This window comes from Chrysemys picta, chromosome 8 (assembly GCF_011386835.1).
Source record: "Chrysemys picta bellii isolate R12L10 chromosome 8, ASM1138683v2, whole genome shotgun sequence".
Taxonomy (NCBI): Eukaryota; Metazoa; Chordata; order Testudines; family Emydidae; genus Chrysemys; species Chrysemys picta.
In genome coordinates this window covers 34235156-34254738 of record NC_088798.1, presented here as the reverse complement: position 1 = coordinate 34254738, position 19583 = coordinate 34235156, and the positions used below count along the sequence as shown (strand labels likewise).

The 19583-nt window shown below is 39.7% G+C and overlaps 1 protein-coding gene across 10 annotated transcripts in view; it reads right to left on the bottom strand.

Moving 5' to 3' along the window:
- The window catches only part of FNBP1L (formin binding protein 1 like), a 96995-nt gene that overhangs the window by 34385 nt on the left and 43027 nt on the right, over positions 1–19583 (bottom strand). For all 10 annotated transcript variants that reach the window (XM_042840587.2, XM_065555575.1, XM_005311918.5 and 7 more), the window contains exon 2: positions 5511–5626. In XM_042840587.2, coding sequence (XP_042696521.1) covers positions 5511–5626 — 116 coding nt within the window. The remainder of the gene's footprint in view (positions 1–5510; positions 5627–19583) is intronic.

Here is a 19583-nt window from a genome sequence, read left to right as displayed (position 1 = left end):
AAAATGAACTGATGTCCTGGAAAATAACCCTTAGGTGCCAGGGAGTTTGTGAGGACATAAGGAATAGAAGCTCAGGCAGCACTCTAGAAAGTATCTAGACAGGTATCTCTTGGAAAAAAGAAAAATGTTTGACATTTGTATCTAAACTTGAGTTTAGCTCTTGGAATCTAAATATATTGGTCTGTCCAGATGACGAGGCCAAACCAAAAAAAATCTAATAAATAAGAAGTCTGTTAGGTCTGGACCAAATTTTATTTTTTCCAAACGTTTTGCTGAATTGAGAATTGGGCGGGGGGAGAGAAACTGTTTCAAATAAACCAAAACATTTTGGGTCAACCACAAACATTTTTTTTTCAATGTGATCATTTTCAGGTGTTTTCTCACACACACACACACACACACACACACACACACACACACACACACACACACACACACACACACTCTCGCTCTCTTTTTTTTTAATTGGCCAAATTTCAAAGTGGAACACCATTTCAACATAAAAAGTTGAAATATAACATTTCAAAATGGTCAAAATGAAATTTTTTGACATTTTTGAAATAAAAAAAAGTAGTAAAAATTATTTGTTGAATTCTATCTGAATTGTGAATAGATTCAGAGATCCAAAAAATACATTTTTCGGCAAAAATACCATTTACAAAAAGAATTTTTTTAAAAATTCACCTAGCTCTATGTAGGAGGAGGAACTGGCAATTATACCCCCATCAGTAAGGCATTGACATAGGGATCTGCCCAGATGGAGCTCACTGCAGGCATGGTGGACTTAAAGTGAAGCTGAAGAGTAAGAATCTAGACTATGAAGCGTTTTATTCTGTCAGGTTCTTAATGACAACTCAGATTAATCTTTTCTTCCACCCCCAACCCACAACGTTTTGAATCTTTAAGGTCACAAGATTTATTAAAAGAGTTTATGATGAACAGTTTGTTTAGCATTGTAATTATCTTCTGCAATACAAAGCAAACACACTGGAAAATAATGAGAGTCTATTTTAGCAGAGCATATTATTAGGATCTTTCTCATTTACAGAATAAAGAAAACTCATTCTGTCATTGTGAGGATAGAAAATAAAGAGTTGATGGCTTAGAAAGCTGACAATGGAATATGACTCTTTTTACCACTAGGACATCAATTTAAATCCCACCCAGGTTAGTAATGATTGAAAGTCATTGCCGTTGCTAGCCTATGTGAAATGAGTTATGGCTAAGCTTGGCAGAATTAGATATTTTTAAAAAATAATTTTGATGGATAATATCAATGTTTATTTTTAAGCATCTTTTCCCCCAACTTTTATCTACTTACATTTTTGCATTTGTAGGAAATTATGGGAGGGTCATATATAATAATTTAACAACAGTATGAGATTGAAAAAGTTAAAGCTTTATAACAGTTAAAACACAAATTGTCAACTTTACATGTCAAAATATATCAAGTAAATATCCTTAAATCAAACTCTACTAAGTTTTCAAGCAGCATTTTTCTTAATTGAAATTTACAAATAGGCAAAGTATCAGTGGAAATATTTTTTCATCAGTTTGTGTGTACGGTGAAATCAGTATTTACCAATACAAATCTAATCCTTCCAGTCTAGTTATGGCCCCTTACTCAGTGGACACATATCCACAGTGTACATATGGGCACCACTTTTCACATTAATTAAATGGCTTCAGCAGAGATTCTTAGGATTACTAAGGGCACAGAAACTGAACTCATCCCTAACAGTGGCCTTTCTAGAAAAAGATTTACACACACCAGTAGGGTGGAGTGGAGAATCTTGGACTACCCCTACCTGTGCTGTGCCCAAGTCTGTATATGAACAAATTATTTCACAGTCTAACAGGGTCAGTTCAGCACCATGCGCAAGCACTAAATTAATATAATTAAAAATAAAGTGGGGACAAAATGAGGGCTCTAGATTAAAAAACATTTTATTGCAGCTGAAAGTAGGATGGTCAATTTTTTTAGTGGCAGGATTAGACCACTTCGCTCTCTGGTTTGGTGAAAAGACTCAAGGATGAAATAATTATTGCTTAATGAAATCTAGGGGTTAAGATGCTTAGTACTTTTAAAGTATATCGTGGATCTCCCAATTCAACCCTCTTTGGAAGTAGTACTAGCTTTCAAGGAAATGTGTCTATTTTCTGTAACATAGGATGGAGTTATGTAAATCTCATCAAGTGCCTCAAGTCACTACATTACAGCATTTTTCTGTAAATATTTGTATAGAGGTGTAGTTATCTTCAATTTTGCATATGGTCTTTAGGTCCATACAGTGCTGTAAGCAGCGTTACAAGTGGGTGCAGTTTCATTGACATTCTAAAAGTTGTTTTGATTAAATGACTTCAATACAGTTGGAGCAATCAACTCTGAATTTGACCTGCAATCTTTATATTCCATTAAGGGAGATTTTGGAAGTGAATTATATTTAAAGTTTACTTTCACAGAATATGAAGCAATGCAATTAGAACTTCCAGGCCTTTTGATATTTAAAGGAAAAGCTCAACTTTTAATGGCACTCTAGTAGCTTGAAAGATTGGAATAGCACCAACTAACAGTTATGGTGAGCACTGATCACAAAACTGTTTTAATTTAATATCTCAATAAGTTATCAGAAAAAGCACTCAACTGAAGACAAAACACCATAGAAAGGAACTACGTGGTATCTGAGTACAAAAAACAAACAAACAAAAAAACAATCTCTTTGGAATATGAGAGTTCATATGTTTTGGTTCTTAAGGTAATCACTAAATGAAAATTTATTATCCAAATGTGGATGTGGCAAACAACAGCTTAAGTTTTCAGCTCCAATCAAAGGAAAACAGATTTGAGAAACAAACACATATGGTGGTAATCTGCATTCCCATCTTAACTTTTAAGCTTACATTTAAATAACGTTTCTCTGTTTCTTATATATAGCAATTTTGGTAAATATGTCTCAAGGTGGCTTGAAATGTACATTAATCTGCTACGAAGAAAAAACAACAACTCAGTAGTACACATTAGTCAACAGTGGATAATCACCATTACGATTTAAGCAAAACATTTTCTATAACTAACTTAAATCAACTAGATGACTCTAGAGATCACGGAATATTACATAATTAGAGAACAACGCTCATCCAGAATCCATAGGAGTGGCTTTTTCCGCCTCGCTCCAGTTTAAAGCAGCTGAACAAATTCAGAATTTTATTTTGTGTTGAAGTTACGCTAGTTATACTTCTGCATCACATAACAGAAAGTTGTATCTCCCACTACAACAGTGTTAGCATGAAAGAAATGTGCTGAACAGAATAAAAACAAAAAGGAGTTAATCTCTGGAATTGTTTTGATTTGACAAAGAGGAAGTAAACCAAACAAACCTCCTCCCTTTCATCAACAGTTACTGTATCAAAAACAACATCTGATAGTTCATTACAAGTATCCATTGACAGTATAATAATTTGACACACAATAAAACCAACTTCTTGCCAATCATAAATTAAGGACAAATTAAATATGCATATCACTGAATGACTTTGTTAACCTACTGCATATCCAATTCTACCTGTCCTGATCCATGTTCCTGGAACTTTGCAACAATCAATAATCTGCCCATTCTTTGGTTCCCCATTAACATATTATGACATTATAAGTTTTACACAACACACCTCTTCTTTTGCTCCTCTTTAGTTGTGCTCTAGAAAATGACTGGTTAGAGCAGAAGTCTCCAAACTTTTTATGTACAATATTACTTTCTGAATTTAAGTGCAACCCAGGATCTACCCCGCTCTTTCCCCGAGGCCCCGACACCTTCCCGCTCACTCGCTCCCCGCCACCCTCATTCACTTTCACCGGCCTGGGGCAGGGGGTTGGGGTTCGGGAGGGGGTGCAGGCTCTGGGTTAGGGTCGAGATGTTCGGAGTATGGGAGGGGGCTCTGGGCTGAGCCTCGGGCAGGGGGTTGGGATGCAGGAGGTGGTGAGGGGTGCAAACTCTGGGAGGGAGTTTGCATGCAGGAGGGAGCTCAGGGCTAGGGGTTGGGATGCAGGAGGGGGTTTGGGGTGCTGGCTCTAGGAGGAGGCTCGGGGTTGGGGTGCGGGTTCCCGCTGGGTGGCACTTACCTCGGGCGGCTCCCAGTTGGAGGCGCAGCGGGGCTAAGGCAGGCTCCCTGCCTACCCCAGCCCCACGCTGTTCCCGGAAGCAGCCAACACGCCCCTGTGGCTCATGGAGGGGGCCCATGTGGCTCTGCGCACTGCTCCTCCCTGCAAGCACCGCCCCCACAGCTCCCATTGGCCGGGAACAGGGAACTGCGGCCAACAGGAGCTGCAGGGACAGTGCTTGCAGGCAGGAGCAGTGCGCAGAGACCCCTGCCCCCGCTCAAGGGGCCGAAGGGGTGTGCTGGCCGCTTCCGGGAGAGGCGAGGGGCCAGGGCAGGCAGGGAGCCTGCCTTAGTCCCGCTGCACCGCCTGACTTTTAGCGACCGGGGATCGCGATCAACTGTCAGAGGCTCCAGGTTTGACCAGTCGATCACGATCTACAGGCTGGTGACCACTGGATTAGAGCAAATTATAAGGGTATACATTTTTAATTTATAAAGTGCACTATGCAAGAATTCCAAGGCACTATACTTTTCAGGAGGAATTACAAATCTTATCCAAAACAATATTAAAAATGAAAGAATGAAAGGTTTGTTTTGATATAATACTGACATAATAATACAGATAATATCAATTTTAGAACACAGTAGGTAATACAGTTCACATATGGACAATGCAGTCCTTTATAGTTAAGGATCAACATTAAAAAAATCAAGGAACAGACAAATCTGAAGTCAATAAGGCGGCCCCCCTCTGTAAGTTGGTCAAAAAATAAGCTTCTGTTACTTAAGCAAAGAGGTGACTTGTTTGTGCTGTCTGTGAAAAAGTTTTTGATTTATCTGTCCAAATAAAATGGTTTCCTCATTTAAACAGATAGAATGAGCAAAACAAACCAACACAGAGCTGCGAAATGGTGCTGCATTCTGAGCACTTCAATCACTTCTTGTGCTCTTTACATTCTTATATTCCTACCTTCTGAAATTCTGCTCACGAATGACTTCTATCAGATTTCTAACACAAAGAAGTGAATTCCGCCAATCCAACATAACAAATAGATGCTAAAGCTTCTGCTGCTAAACTTTGTTCAACAGAGAAGAAATCGAAGAGCTGTCTGATGTGAAAAGATTGCTAAAAGCAAACCCCAAAACCAGTGCAGAAGTATCAGTAGTTCTTTAAAAGTCTCAAGATTCCATTGAGTGTATCTTTTAGGTTCAAAAGACGCAGGAGGGGAGAGCACTTTGGACCTGTAAATCAGAAAAATCTGTCTCTCATGAAAAGTAACTAATGATCTAATTCAGACAACTGATGAAAAACAGACCTTGAACAACAGAATCATAAATATTTATCTACCCATCTAATAATGTAATTCAGAATAATTGTTGCTGAGTAGGATTTAAAAAAAATAATAATAACTTACCTTAATTGTTTTGCATAGTTTTGTTCAATCTCTATCCTTTCTTTTACAAACTTTGCATATCTCTCCAAGAAGTCAATGCCCCACTGTGTATGCTTGTCTAAGTTATCAAATTGATCCTTTAAAACAAAACAAAGAAATTCAATTAGCTACACAAGGTTTAAAAAAAAAAATCACAAAATTCTATCAATTTCATTTAGTTATGAAGTTGTGGTCTTCGATATTTAGATATAACTCACTACAATGGGGATAATAAAGCCAGTCCTATGCATATCACAACCCTCATATGCCAGAATATTAGTAAGCTAAAATCACATGTGCAAACATACTTTTGGCTCTTCATGTAAAAAGCACCTGTACTCATATTTAAAAATTACTCACAGTTGATTTTTTTTTTTCATAAAAAGTAATGGCCATTAATATTTGTATTACTTTAAAAATAAACAATCCTTTTCAATCAAGGAAGGTTTCCAACACAACACTGAAAATATAAGTGGAGACAAGTGTTCTGTAACTGGTTAACAGACTATTTAAGTACCATTTCTTTCACAAGAGATTTTTGAGGAATTTAAAAATTCCTCAACACAGACCCTAGGTATGGTTTCTAGGCATTCAAAAAAGTATTTACATCCTTAAGATCACCCAATGACAGAAAACATACTTAAGTGATACTGTACAACAAAGCTGGATACATTCCGTATTTCAAACACAGATAGTCAAAGTCATCAGCAAATGCTCACTCCACGATAAATATCTAACAAAAAATGAAGATGCAGTTCAGTAAACCACACTGCACACATTCATATTTTTATATTAAAAGTTTAAACTATGCCATGCTGAAGAGAAGTCCAGGATTTGTGTTTTAATATGACAATATTTATTGTAAATTCTGACTATATTTAGCACACCTCCTCATGAACAATTGCTCGATAGTCTAAAAAAAACACGAACAAATGTAAAAACAAATACAAGCTATCATACAGTGTCCCCCATAGAAACTGTGTCCAGATACACTTCATAGTTAAATAGTACAGCTATAAAGTAAAATTAAAAATTAATACCAGAGAAAGAAAGTGATGAGGTATAGGCAAGGCTAATTGTGTTGCCTTTACATATTTAAAGTTTGCATAATAGAACACTACTTCATTATCTTAAGCTATGCACCATGCCTGGCAACCCTGATTCAATATTGCACCTTAACTTAATGAGTCATACCAGCCTTTCCTACTAACAACTTTAATCTTCTTGTTCCAATGCACACTACAGTGATTTGAAGTTGCATCAAGGAATGCTGAGGTACAATGCACTTTGGCAGACTTAAACAATATAACACTGATTGAAATGATATCTGGAAGATACTGGTAGTAAAAATATACCATAATTTAGGGTATACAAGATCAAACAACATTTTATCAGCTTTGACAAATGTAAGGAAGAAATTCAGAATTAAGATTGCTCTCAAATCTCAACCTGTTGGGTTTAGGGCACTGAAGCATAGATTAAATATATCCCACACATCTAATTTGTGCCATAATGGTGATTTAAAGACAGTGTCGGCCTTCACTCTACATTTCTTTGAAGTCAGACCCTGAACATTGTTAAAACAGGGTTTTTTGGGAGGCATTAAAATATCATATGTAAGCATAAATTATAAGTTTCTCAGAAGCTTTGCTCTTTTATATTCTGCTTTTGTTTTCGTAATTACTTTGACAATATTAGCCTTGTATCCAAATGAAGTCCCAATAAGTTGTTTTTGGTAGGGAGCTAATGGTCAGAGCCATTAAAAAAGACTTCCTTCAGTGAACAGCAAAACAATTCCTTTGCTGTCCTAGTTTCGGCTGCTTACTCCACACTACTTTGATTTGCTGCCAAGGTTTAACTTAATATTCTGGAACACCAAACTGTTAATATTTTAGAACACATAATCACAGAGAATCTCTTTCCAATATTACAGGATCAAATAAAAAAACAAATAATTTGAGGGATCAGCTAATGAAAATTACTTATTTACTACTGACATATACAAAGATGAACCTGTATAAGTAATATACCTCTCTCCTTCTACCATTAACAAAAGGATCACTCCTCCTCACTGAAAAACTTTCCTTTCTTTACTTCATCTTCCTCCATCTCACTCTAGAAGCTGCAGGTTCTGAGCAAGGACAGCTAGGGATAGGAGATCTTGCTTTTGCTTCCATGAGAAGAATAATTTGGCACTGAATGAAACAGAGGCTGCTGGAAAGAGAGGTTGCTCACCATGTGTAGTAACTGGAATTGATCAGAGATTTTTGGTAGTGGTGCCCATTCAGCCTGCACATGCAAGACAAAGGCTATATGGGGCTGAGCAGGCGAACCACCTTCCTTCTCCACTGCAAAGTCCCACAAGGGCAAATTCAAAGCAGAGGAGGAGGAGAACGGGTAGTGAAGCACCCACAGGGGGACACATCTCAAAGAATTCAAGTTACTGCAGAAGGTTAGTAAACTCTCCTCCTTCTTCAAGTAATGTTCCTGTGGGTGTGCCACTTCAGGTGACTCCCGAGCAGTACCCTCCTAAGGAGGCAGGAGGTTGAGAGCAGAGTCCAAGAGAAAAGAGAGAACTGAATTGCCTACAGCAGCATCTGATCTTGCCACAGACACCAGGTTATAATGATTAGAAAAGATACGACCAGAGGACCAAGTTGCCGCTCTACAGATGTCTGCAATTGGTACATCCTTAAGTAAATACATAGTGCTATTGAAGAATGTGCTATCACTTTCAAAGGGGATTGGATATCAGCTCTGTCATAACAAGTTTTAATACAACCATAGATCCACTTTAACAGCCTCGGTTTTGAAGTTACCAAACCCTTTTTTCTACCTGCAATGGATACAAATAATCTAGGGCATTTTCTAAATGGTTTGGTCCTGTTTTGGTAGAAGGCCAATGCCCTTCTGACATCTAGAGTACGGAATATGGCTTCTTGACTAGTCCGATGCAGTCTGGGGAAGAAAACCGGAGATGAATGGTTTGATTAATGTGGAATTCTGAGAACACTGTAGGTAACAATCTTGGATGACCCCATACCAACACTTTAGCTCTGTTGAATACCGTAAATGGGGGATCCACCATTAAAGCCCCCAATTCTCATTCCCTTTGGGCACAAGAGATCACTATCAGAAAGGTTTTCTTCATAGAGAAATCTAACAACAAACACATAGCTAGTGGTTCAAACAGATGCTTCAGAAAGGAAATTAAGGACTAGGTTCAGGTCCCAGCTACGAGTATGTCTCTGATTTGTGAGGAGATATTCAACAAACCTCTTTGGAATCTTGCTGTAGTACGAAGAGTGAAAAACCCCCTATGAGTGTGTGAAAGGCTGTTACTGGTGTTAAATGAAGCCTAATGGAATGCACAGAAACACCGGATGTTTTCAATTCCAACAGATAATCTAATATCCTAGGAAGAGGAGAATGAATTGGAGAAATCGGATGTGATAATATTTCAATTTCTGGAGGTAAGTATTTCTTGTAGATGGTTTAATAAAACTTGTACCTCTGAGGAACAAGATAGCTCTATTCCTAAGAACCACTGAAGAATCATGCTTGGAACCTCAGAATCTGCAAGTTGGAGTAAAGTGTTTGACCAACATCTTGAGTCAGTAGGTGAGGACTGATCGGAAGCTTCCAGGAAGGATGAGAGGTGAGTCTCATTAGATACCAGATTTGTCTAGCCACATTGGTGTAATCAGTACAACTCTGGGCCAATTTTATTTGATCTTGTTGAGAATCTTTAACAGGAATGATGTCAGAGAAGTCTTTTCATCCACGAGATGAGAAATGTGTCTCCTAGAGATAGGGGATCGAGACGCCCTCGCCCCCCGGAACAATACCTGATGCATTTTGAGTTGGTTGCCGTGGCAAATGTATTGATCTCCAGGAACTCCCAAGCTAAGAACATCGTGTGGAGGACTCTGGAGTTTAGTTCCCATTCATAATTTAGACATAAATGTCTGTTGAGGTCATCTGCCATGGTGTACTGAATACCTGGTAGGTAAGAATCTGAGATGACTATGTGCTTGGCTATGCACCAATTCTAGGGTTTTATCACTTCAGCCCAGAGAGATGAGGAACATGCTCCTCTCTGATGATTGATACACACATGCCACACTGTCTTGTCATGATCTTTATTGACTTTGATCTGATTAGAGGTAGAAAGTGTAGCAAGCATTTCTGACAGCTCTCAATTCAAAAGATTTACGTGTAGAAGCTGCTCTTGTAGAAACCATTTGCCTTGCACCTTAAGAGGTCCCAGATGTGTCCCCCAACTCAAAGCAAAGCATCTGATATTTTCACTGTGATAGGGGGATTTTGAATGAATGGAACACCTGTTCACATCTTTGTGAGGTCCTTCCACCTACTGAGTGCAGAACCCACCGGGAAAGAGCGTAACCGGCCTAGACTGTGTTTGCTTGATTTGTAAACTGTTCAAAGCCATCCCTGTAGACTTTGAAGATTTAACCTGGCATGCTACACTACAAAGACACAAGCTGATGTGTCCCAGCAGTTGAAGGCAATCTTTTACTATCATTTAAGGACTTTCCTGAACCCTTGAGATGAGATATGCTAAGTGCAAGAAATCTGGAGGAAAGGAGGTATCTTTTGAGTCCGCAAAGACCTTGAGATCATTAAAAGGGGAGATCTTCAATGGTACTCTGAACCTCTCCCTGAAAGGCTAACATCTGCAGCCAAGGTGCTCTTCTCATGACCACTGCAGTGTATATAGACCATGCTGCAGAATCTGCCATGTCTAAGGCGGCCTTAAGGAGGCCTGAAGCGAGGTCCTTGCTAGAAACTGGCCCCCTTGAATATTGGCTTTAAAGTAGTCACAATGTTCCTCTGGCAGATGCTTAATAAAGGAATTAAAACTTGTTATAATTAAGTAGTTGTATTTAGCCATGAGCACCTGATGGTTTGCTAATCTGAAGTGTGGCTGATGCACAGGATTTGTGGCCAAAAAGATTGAGTCTCGGGTCTTTACTGAATGGGCCAGACTTTGAGCTATGTTGCCTGTCTTGTTAATTAATGACTTCCACTACGAGGATGTTTGGAGCTGGGTGAGAAATAGAAACTCAGATTCCCTGGCCAGAACCTAATACTTTTTAATCCATGCCCTTGCAGGTAGGCAATGTTGTAGCTGGGGTTTGTCAAACAATCTTAGCAGGCTCCATAACAGCTTCATTCACTGGAAAGGCAATTCTCAGAGATGACGAGGTGTGTCAAATATCTAGGAGTTTATAGCAGGACTCCAGAACCTCCTTTAAGGGATTCTGAGGTATGTCAGCAATTTGCTTCATCAGTTCCTGAAAATGCCTGAAGTCATCTACCATAAAAGGTGGTGGAGGCATACCAGCTTCATCTGTTGATAAGGAAAAAATATTTGTAAGAGGTGTCACCTCCTTATCTGCCTTGCTTCTTGCTCCTCAAAGGTCTCTTCCTCTGGCATAGGTGGAGACAGAGGGGACTAAAGAGAATGGGCCCTTCTCTATTCCCTCAAGAGGGCGGGAAAGACCTCATAGCAAATTGTTAGCAACAGAATGCCCACAGATCCCAGTGAGGCCACTGAGGGGGGCCAAATGGCAAAAAGTGGAGGCATTCATCTGTGTTCCTGTGATGTGGGTATCATTTGAGGTCTACCCTCCTGCAAAACATCAGTGTAGGAAGGAGAGCGACGTGTCCTAGAATAGACCGGGGAACCCTACCCTGAAATCCAAGATGGGGGAGAGCTGTTCCGCTTGCAAAGCAGACGAGGGCAAATATAGTTATCGAGGTGATAAAGGGGTTAGTGATTGAGAGGATCTTGATGCTGAGAAATGCCTGGCACTCATTAATAGGGGAGACTGGCTCCAAAGAGCTCAGGATACCTGATCTCTTGCAGAACTGATGGTAACAAAAACTGGCCTGGGAGAGGACCTGTGGAGGATGGCTTCAGAACTCTTGGCCCTGAAAGCTTGGCCTCAGTGTGAGTTGGCTCAGATTCCCCCAGTACCGTAGGAGGCCTCGCAGTCTTTGGTACCATTGAATTTTGTGATATGGTACAGTTCATTGTTCAGGGACGGACTTATAGCTCTTTTCAACCATATCTCTGCCAGTCTGGGTCCAAGTACCTGAACTCTGTGAGTCTGTCTTAGACTGACCTTTTTTCTTTGTCCTTGCAATACCAGCATCACTCAGACCCTGCATGGAGCGCTCGGTGGGACTGGAGGTCTCTGTAGCCTTCTAATGTGCTGGTGACCAAGATCTTTTTGGAGATTTACTCCTTACCTCCTGTTTAGAGGCAGATGAAGATAGGGTCTACAGTACCGTAAATGTACTTGGTGCAGAGTGCTGCCTACCTCTAGTAGCTCTGGTGTCTGAGATCTTGTTGTGGATGGAGCACTAGCGGTCCAGGGAGGTCTATGTATAGAGGTGTCCTCCAACCCTGGATCTGAAGCTGGACATAAAGCTTGCTCCATCATTAAGAGTTTAAACTTAATCTCCTGAATCAGTTAAAAGCATATTTATGACCTAAGGACTGAATGGGAAACAAATGAAAGTGATCCTTTAATAATGGAAATGTCTAAGCAACATTAACTATAGGTGTTTACATGCACTACCTATAATACAAAGGCACTGATCTGGCAAAGCACTTAAGCACAAGCTTAAGTTTAAGAATATCAACAGCGTCACTGAAGTCCACAGTTAAGCATGTGCTTACGCACTTTGCTGGACCAGGGCCTGAAACCCTAGTTTAGCAAGTCAGTAGCCTGCCCTTGTTGATATGATCAATAGAACTGGTATGCTCCGCTCATTTTATAGGGAGATGACTTCACAAAGATTGTTTGTTTCTTGTCTTCATCTGAAGAATACATGTTAACTACTGAGTGGAATATTTGGATGTTGGAAAAAGACTGAAGATTAAAATAAAGCTTCCTGAAAAATTAAGTATCCTTTGAAGGACAGATTGAGACTCAGCAAAAATAGATACCTCAAAACAGAACTGCTTTTTTTCTTTTTAAATCCACAAAAGACATCTCATGTTTTGATTTAAAATATAATAAATTCCTACTTACAGTATAACTATGTAATCAAAGATAAAAACTGGACACATTCAATGTATGCATTTCATTCTCTCCAAACCCTGTACATACTGTAGAACGTTCTGCTCTCAATGACTACCAGATAAAGAAAATATGTTAAATGAATACATCTGTTCTGCAGTGTAGGATAAGAATAAGAATAAAAATTAAAATTAGCCTAAGTTTGGTTAAGAAAATAACATTTTCTCCTTATAGCTCATGGCCAGTAGGGAAAAGACCCCAATCACAAGAAAATGAAGGCCATGAGAACTGTAAGTCGTGTTACTTTTAGCATGGGAAGGATGTATAGTTCCCAAAGTAGCTAATAAAGTAAAAAGGAGCTGCAGTAACAAGACAAAGGGAAATTGTCTCAAAAGAAACAGCCCCAAACCTTCCCACTGTTCTGCTGTACAAGCAAGGGGGTGGGGAGAATAAGAGAAGGCCTTGAAGGAAGGAAAGAAGCAAGGAAAAACTGCTGCAAACTAGGTTTTTGCTAAAGCTAGCAAATTAGCTGAAGTCAGTTATTGGCAATGACATCACTTGTTTGTTAAAGGGTATAAAAAGTAAACTCTTAAAGAGGTTCATTGCTAATACCTGCCTGACCAAGTTGGAGATAACCAATATGGGTCTAAGCACTCCCCGGATTTAGCTTATTAGTAAGTATACTCATCACATGCTTATAAATATTGTGACTGTATTGGATGTAGAAACTGCTTATTGTTAGGCTGTTAGACTTGTTTAGAGCAATTGCATAAAATACCATTTGGCCTTTAGATTTAAAAGAGGAATTTATGGTTAAATTAGCATTTGGTGGTTTCCCATACCAATAAATATTCTTATTAATTCCAACATGCAGTTTGTTTTGTTACAATTCTATATACAACAAGGAATCTACTCTGAAGGGAATAGGAGTGCTGCAGATAGTGTGCTCATCCCCTAGGGAGGGACAAGGGGCCTTACATTGTTTATCAGTCATACAGAGATGAACAAGCAACAGCCAAGGAAGTTTCATTCAGTCAGCAGGCAGAAGGAGAATGACAACAACATAAAACTTCTAAGGTAGAGAGGGATTCAATGTGGACATGGAAATCAACCCGATACTCATATTTTTAGCAAGATTGGTTGCAGGTTTCACCCCAGTCCCTCCATTGCTCCCACAAGACACATAACCAGAGGAACTCTTCCTCACTGCTGCAAAGGTAGCCACATTATGGGATGAGTCACAAGCCAGCTTTGAGTTGTGCCAGGAAAACAACAAAGGCAAAATCACAGTCATCACCTGACAAGGAAGGTTTAGATACACTACCTTTCTTGCCAGTACTAAAAGATCTCCTAATCACCTAATTAGGAAATTTAACACACTGTTTACTGATGTTTATATCAGTTTTGAATTGGTTTATCTGTGTGAAACTAAGCCTAGCCTATTCTGAACATGAGCTGGCTGTGCAACACAGGGGACAAAGTTAACTGAGTAAATGTGGTCTGGTGTGTACAATTACAATTAATTTTAAGTCTGGAACTTTTAGCAAAAATCATTAAATATTTAGATACACAAGTAGTTACTTTCTGGAAAGTGTGGAAGTTATATTAGCTAATAAAGACTGACACAAGATAATGAACAAAATGTCTGTCCACTACCTTAGCAGAAACTATTTTCCCACTGACCTCCCAAGACAAATACACATGAGGTATACTGTACAATTAGGGATGTTTGTCTACATGCTATTAAATAAATGACAAAGCAACAGCTCCCAATTTAATGAAACACTGTTCTTAACAGCCAAACATGTAAGTGTGTTGAAGAATTTTTAATTAACACTGCATTTGACATTCTATTAATGGGTTGCAGAGATCAGTTGATGGATGGGCCTAGTGGATATTACACTGCCCACTCACCAACTGGAATGCAGTTCAAAGCTTGAGAGTCATAAATGAAATAAGTCTGACATTCCATAAAGGTCCATAATAAATCAGTGTAGATTATTCAACAGGATGTATTTTAACTGTAGTTCGAGAATAACATAATTGTTACTGGGAACTAGGCGTGTAAAAATTCAAGTAGTTTAGATATCCCACTCCAAAATGCACAGAATATTGGGGATTTTATTCATTTATATGTACCTGCCTTCTCAAATGCAAATTAGTTACCAAATGAAGTAACTAAATGGAAACAGGTTTCAGAGTAGTAGCCGTAGTAGTCTGTATCAGCAAAAACAACGATGAGTCCTTGTGGTACCTTAGAGACTAACAAATTTATTTGGGCATAAGCTTTCGTTATGCCCAGATAAATTTGTTAGTCTCTCAGGTGCCACAAGGACTCATCGTTGTTTTTGCAAATGGAAACAGTGAATTCCAAGTCAAAATGGGTAGAATATTATCCATATTAACAAACCAAACCTTTAACTTCAGAGTAGTCGTTTATTGAAATTAAACTATTGACACTTACTCAGTAAATATTTTTCTTTAAAGTAAAAAGCAAAAAAATCAGTTTAGAACAAACAATTGTAGACTGCACCAGAGATAGGCTGCACCAGAGGTGATGCAGACTACACAACAGTTTCACCTGAAAGCCTTCCAAATCTCAAATGACATTTTCCCAAGATTTGTTTTAAAAGATCTAATTTGGAATGCCTCGCTTATTTATTTGAGGGGGTGGCCATTGGGTGCATCACTGAAGATGTTGTAGATCAATCTCTGATAATTTTCATATGACTTTACATTGTGCCTCTTCATATAACCTTGTGGTGGGTCTACCCACGTGTGACCTCTGTTTTCATGGAACTTTGTATCAAAGCCTCATTTAGAAACTTTGCATTGCCCTTGGTATAATATTATAGCCCCTAAGGATAGAATAAGATAGAAGAAAAATTTCTGTTTGCTAGCAGTAGAACAAGAGCTCTTCCCCCCCCCCCCCCACTCTTAATCAATTGCCCTGTTGAATGAATGAGGTGTGGATGAGCAAGGCATGGAAGGCAGCACCTCCAGACAGCCTCAACTGTTGGAGAGGGGCTGGGAGCCAGACCCAAGGACAATAAAACGTGTCAAGTGGGCTCATTAAAGACAAGCAGACATACTGACGGCCTGGGGGGTTAGAAGCAAGCACCTTCTTTTGGAAAAAGAAGAACAGGAGGACTTGTGGCACCTTAGAGACTAACAAATTTATTAGAGCATAAGCTTTCGTGGACTACAGCCCACTTCTTCTTCTTTTGGAAACACCCTCTTTGCAGCATTGGGACAACACTCAAAAAAAAGTATCAGGGGGTAGCCGTGTTAGTCTGTATCTACAAAAACAACAAGGAGTCTGGTGGCACCTTAAAGACTAACAGATTTATTTGGGCATAAGCTTTTGTGAGTTAAAACCTCACTTCTTCGGATGCATCCGAAGAAGTGAGGTTTTAACTCACGAAAGCTTATGCCCAAATAAATCTGTTAGTCTTTAAGGTGCCACCAGACTCAAAAAAAAGCAGCACAAAGGACCAATAAACACAAACACAGAGTTTGAATCTGGTATAGATTTGCATAAGATGAAAGCTGCTATAAAAGTGAGGTGTCTTGCAGAGGACCCCGGGTCTCGTCTTGTCAACATGGGAGCATCAATCCGGATCGGCAGAAGCCCGGCTCCACCCCCTCCCCCATCTAACTCACCTGGCCAGTGAAGTTAAGGGGAGCAACTAATTGGTAACAACAAGACGGAGTGTGTTTGTGTGTGTGTGTGAGTGTAAGTGTAATATATTATATGCATATAATACAGTGTTAATGAATACATGTATTACTAATAAATGTGGCGTTTTGCCTTATTCCCCCTGAAAAGATCCTGTGCAGTACTTTAAGTACAACAATGTCTAGGGCAGAAGTATCAAAACAACACTTAAGATGTGAGAGGCAGAGTCCCCACTGCTGAGCTGATATTCTACCAGAGGAAAGAGAACATTTCCTAACCTGAATTCAGCTTCTGCTCTCCCTTTCTTCCTTGCTGGAGTCTTAGATTGAGTCTTAGTTTTCTGCAACACCAGCCTTGACTGCCAATCAAGAGAAACGGAAAGAGGGTCTCTGTGGGGTCCAGTGGCAAATGCCACAGCATAAGCATAAGGTCTTCCCTTTTCCTGGAGCTATCACCATATCTTGTGATGCACCCTATACCTGCTTGCCAGTGAATAACAGAAGTGCAGAGAGCTACATCTGGTCAAACTACAGGTCTTGCATTATTTCAGTATTTGCAGTCACTTAGAACTCACTTCTACCCTAGTTATAAACAGGGACTTGTGTACTCTACAGTAGTGGCACCAAATTCCGTGGCAGCAACACTTACGTTCTGTGGTAACGTTTATATGCTCGGTGACCAAAAAATATATAGCTCATTCCCATCCCCCAACCCCATAAGAACACATACAGAGCCTCTGGCTCAGAGCTGGAAATTCTCATAGACAAAGTCTGTTGATGATTGTGATCTAGCATCATTATTTTCAAGGATGGGTTTTTATTATATACTCTTCAGGCAGCCAGCAGCACAGTCCACATGATGATGTCCAAGAAACTCATTTCAGAGCCTTCTTATACTCTCTATATGCCAGGGAAGGGAGGAGTTTATAGCCAGCTATAAATTTACCTCTCTAGCTCCCCAATCCTCAGTTGCTGCACTGTTTACAGATTTCAAGGCCAGAAGGGACTATTATGATCATCTAGTCTGACCTGCTGCATAACAAGGCCATAGAACAAGGGTGGCCAACCTGTGGCTCTTCAAACGTTAATATGCTGCTCCTTGTATAGGCACCAACTCTGGGGCTGGAGCTACAGGCGCCAACTTTCCAATGTGCCGAGGGGGAGGGGAGGAGGGGACGGTGCTCACTGCTCAACCCCTGGCTCTGCCAGAGGCCCTGCCCCCACTCCACCCCTTCCCTCCCCTGAGCCTGCCATGCCCTCACTCCTCCCCTCAGAGCCTCCTGCACGCCATGAAACAGCTGATCGGGAGGTGCGGGGAGGAAGGGGGAGGCACTGATTGGCGGGGCTGAGAGCAGGGGGAGCTAATGACATATTACTGTGGCTCTTTGGCAATGTACATTGGTAAATTGTGGCTCCTTCTTAGGCTGGCCACCCCTGCCATAGAACCTCTACAGTAATTTCTGCATAAAGCCCATCACTTCTGTTTGAGCTATAGCATTTGTTTTAGAATGACATCAGTCTTGATTTGAAGACTTCAAATGATGGAGAATCCACCAAATTCTGAGGTAAGATGTTTCAATGGTTAATTACCCTCCTCATTAAAAATCTGCACCTTATTTCTAGTCTGAATTCGTCTAGCTTCTGTTTCCAACCACTGGATTTCGTTAAGTCTTTTTATTTTTTTATGAGAATAAAGAGCCATCCACTATCAGAAATCTCTTGCCTCTGTAGGTATTTGTAGACCTTGATCAAGCAACCTCTTAATCCTCTCTTGGATAAATCATATAGATTGAGTTTCTTATGTCTCTCACTATAAAGACATGTTTTCCAGACCACAAATAATTCTTGGAGCTATTTTCTAAACTCTTTCCAAGTTTTTGACAGTCTTTGTGAAACAGGGACACCAGAAATGGACATAGTACTCCAGCAAAGGTCTCACTAATGTTGTATACAATTTCAATACAAATTCAAGATGATCTGGAGAAATGGTCTGAAGTAAATAGGATGAAATTCATTAAGAACAAATGCAAGGTATTCAAGTTAGGAAGGAACAATCAGTTGCACACATACAAAATGGGAAATGACTGCCTAGGAAGGAGTACTGCGGAAAGGGATCTGGGGGTCATATTGGACCACAAGCTAAATATGAGTCAACAGTGTAACACAGTTGCAAAAAAAGCAAACATCATTCTGGGACGTATTAGCAGGCGTGTTGTAAGCAAGACATGAGAAGTAATTCTTCCGCTCTACTCCACGGTGATTAGGCCTCAACTGGAGTATTGTGTCCAGTTCTGGGCGCAACATTTCAGGAAGGATGTGGACAAATTGGAGAGAGTCCAAAGAAGAGTGACAAAAATGATTAAAGGTCTAGAAAACATGACCTATGAAGGAAGATTGAAAAAATTGGGTTTGTTTAGTCTGGAAAAGAGAAGACTGAGACATGATAACAGTTTGTAAAAGGTTGTTACAAGAAGGTGGGAGAAAAAATTGTTTTTCTTAACGTCTGAGGATAGGAAAAGAAGCAATGGGCTTAAAGTGCAGCAAGGGAGGTTTAGGCTGGACATAAGGAAAAACTTCCTGTCAGGGTGGTTAAGCACTGGAATAAATTGCCCAGGGAAGTTGTGGAATCTCCATCATTGGAGATTTTTAAGAGCAGGTTAGACAAATACCTGTTAGGAATGGTCTAGATAATACTTAGTCCTGCCATGAGTGTAGGGGACTGGACTAGATGACCTCTCAAGGTCCCTTCCAGTCCTATGATTCTATAATACCATGTCCCTACTCCTACTTGACATTCCCCTATTTATACACCCAATAATTACATTTGTCTTCTTTACTACACCATCACACTGGGAGTTCATGTTAAGTTAGTTATGTGCCATGACTGCTACTCTTTTTCAGCATCACTGCATTTCAGGATACAGCCTCCACTCTTCTATGTTTTTTATTCTCAGATGTATTACCTGGTATTTGGCTGTAAAAAATACATGTTGTTGAAGAGCCCACCTTACCAACTGAACTAGGTCAGTCTGTATAGCTGACCTGTCACCAGCGTTATTTACCAGTCCACCAACATTTGGAATCACCTGCAAATTTTCCAGTAATGATTTTATATTTTCTTTCAAATCACTGATAAAGAAAAAATGTGGGCAAAAAACAGATCCCCATGGGACCCCGCTTAAAATATCCTCTCTGACTGACAATTCTCCATGTACAGTTTCTGCAATCTATCAGTTAACGAGTTTTTAAATCCATTTAATAAGGGCTACATTCATATTGTATAGTGCTAATTTTCTTATTTTAATCAAATTGTCATACTGGA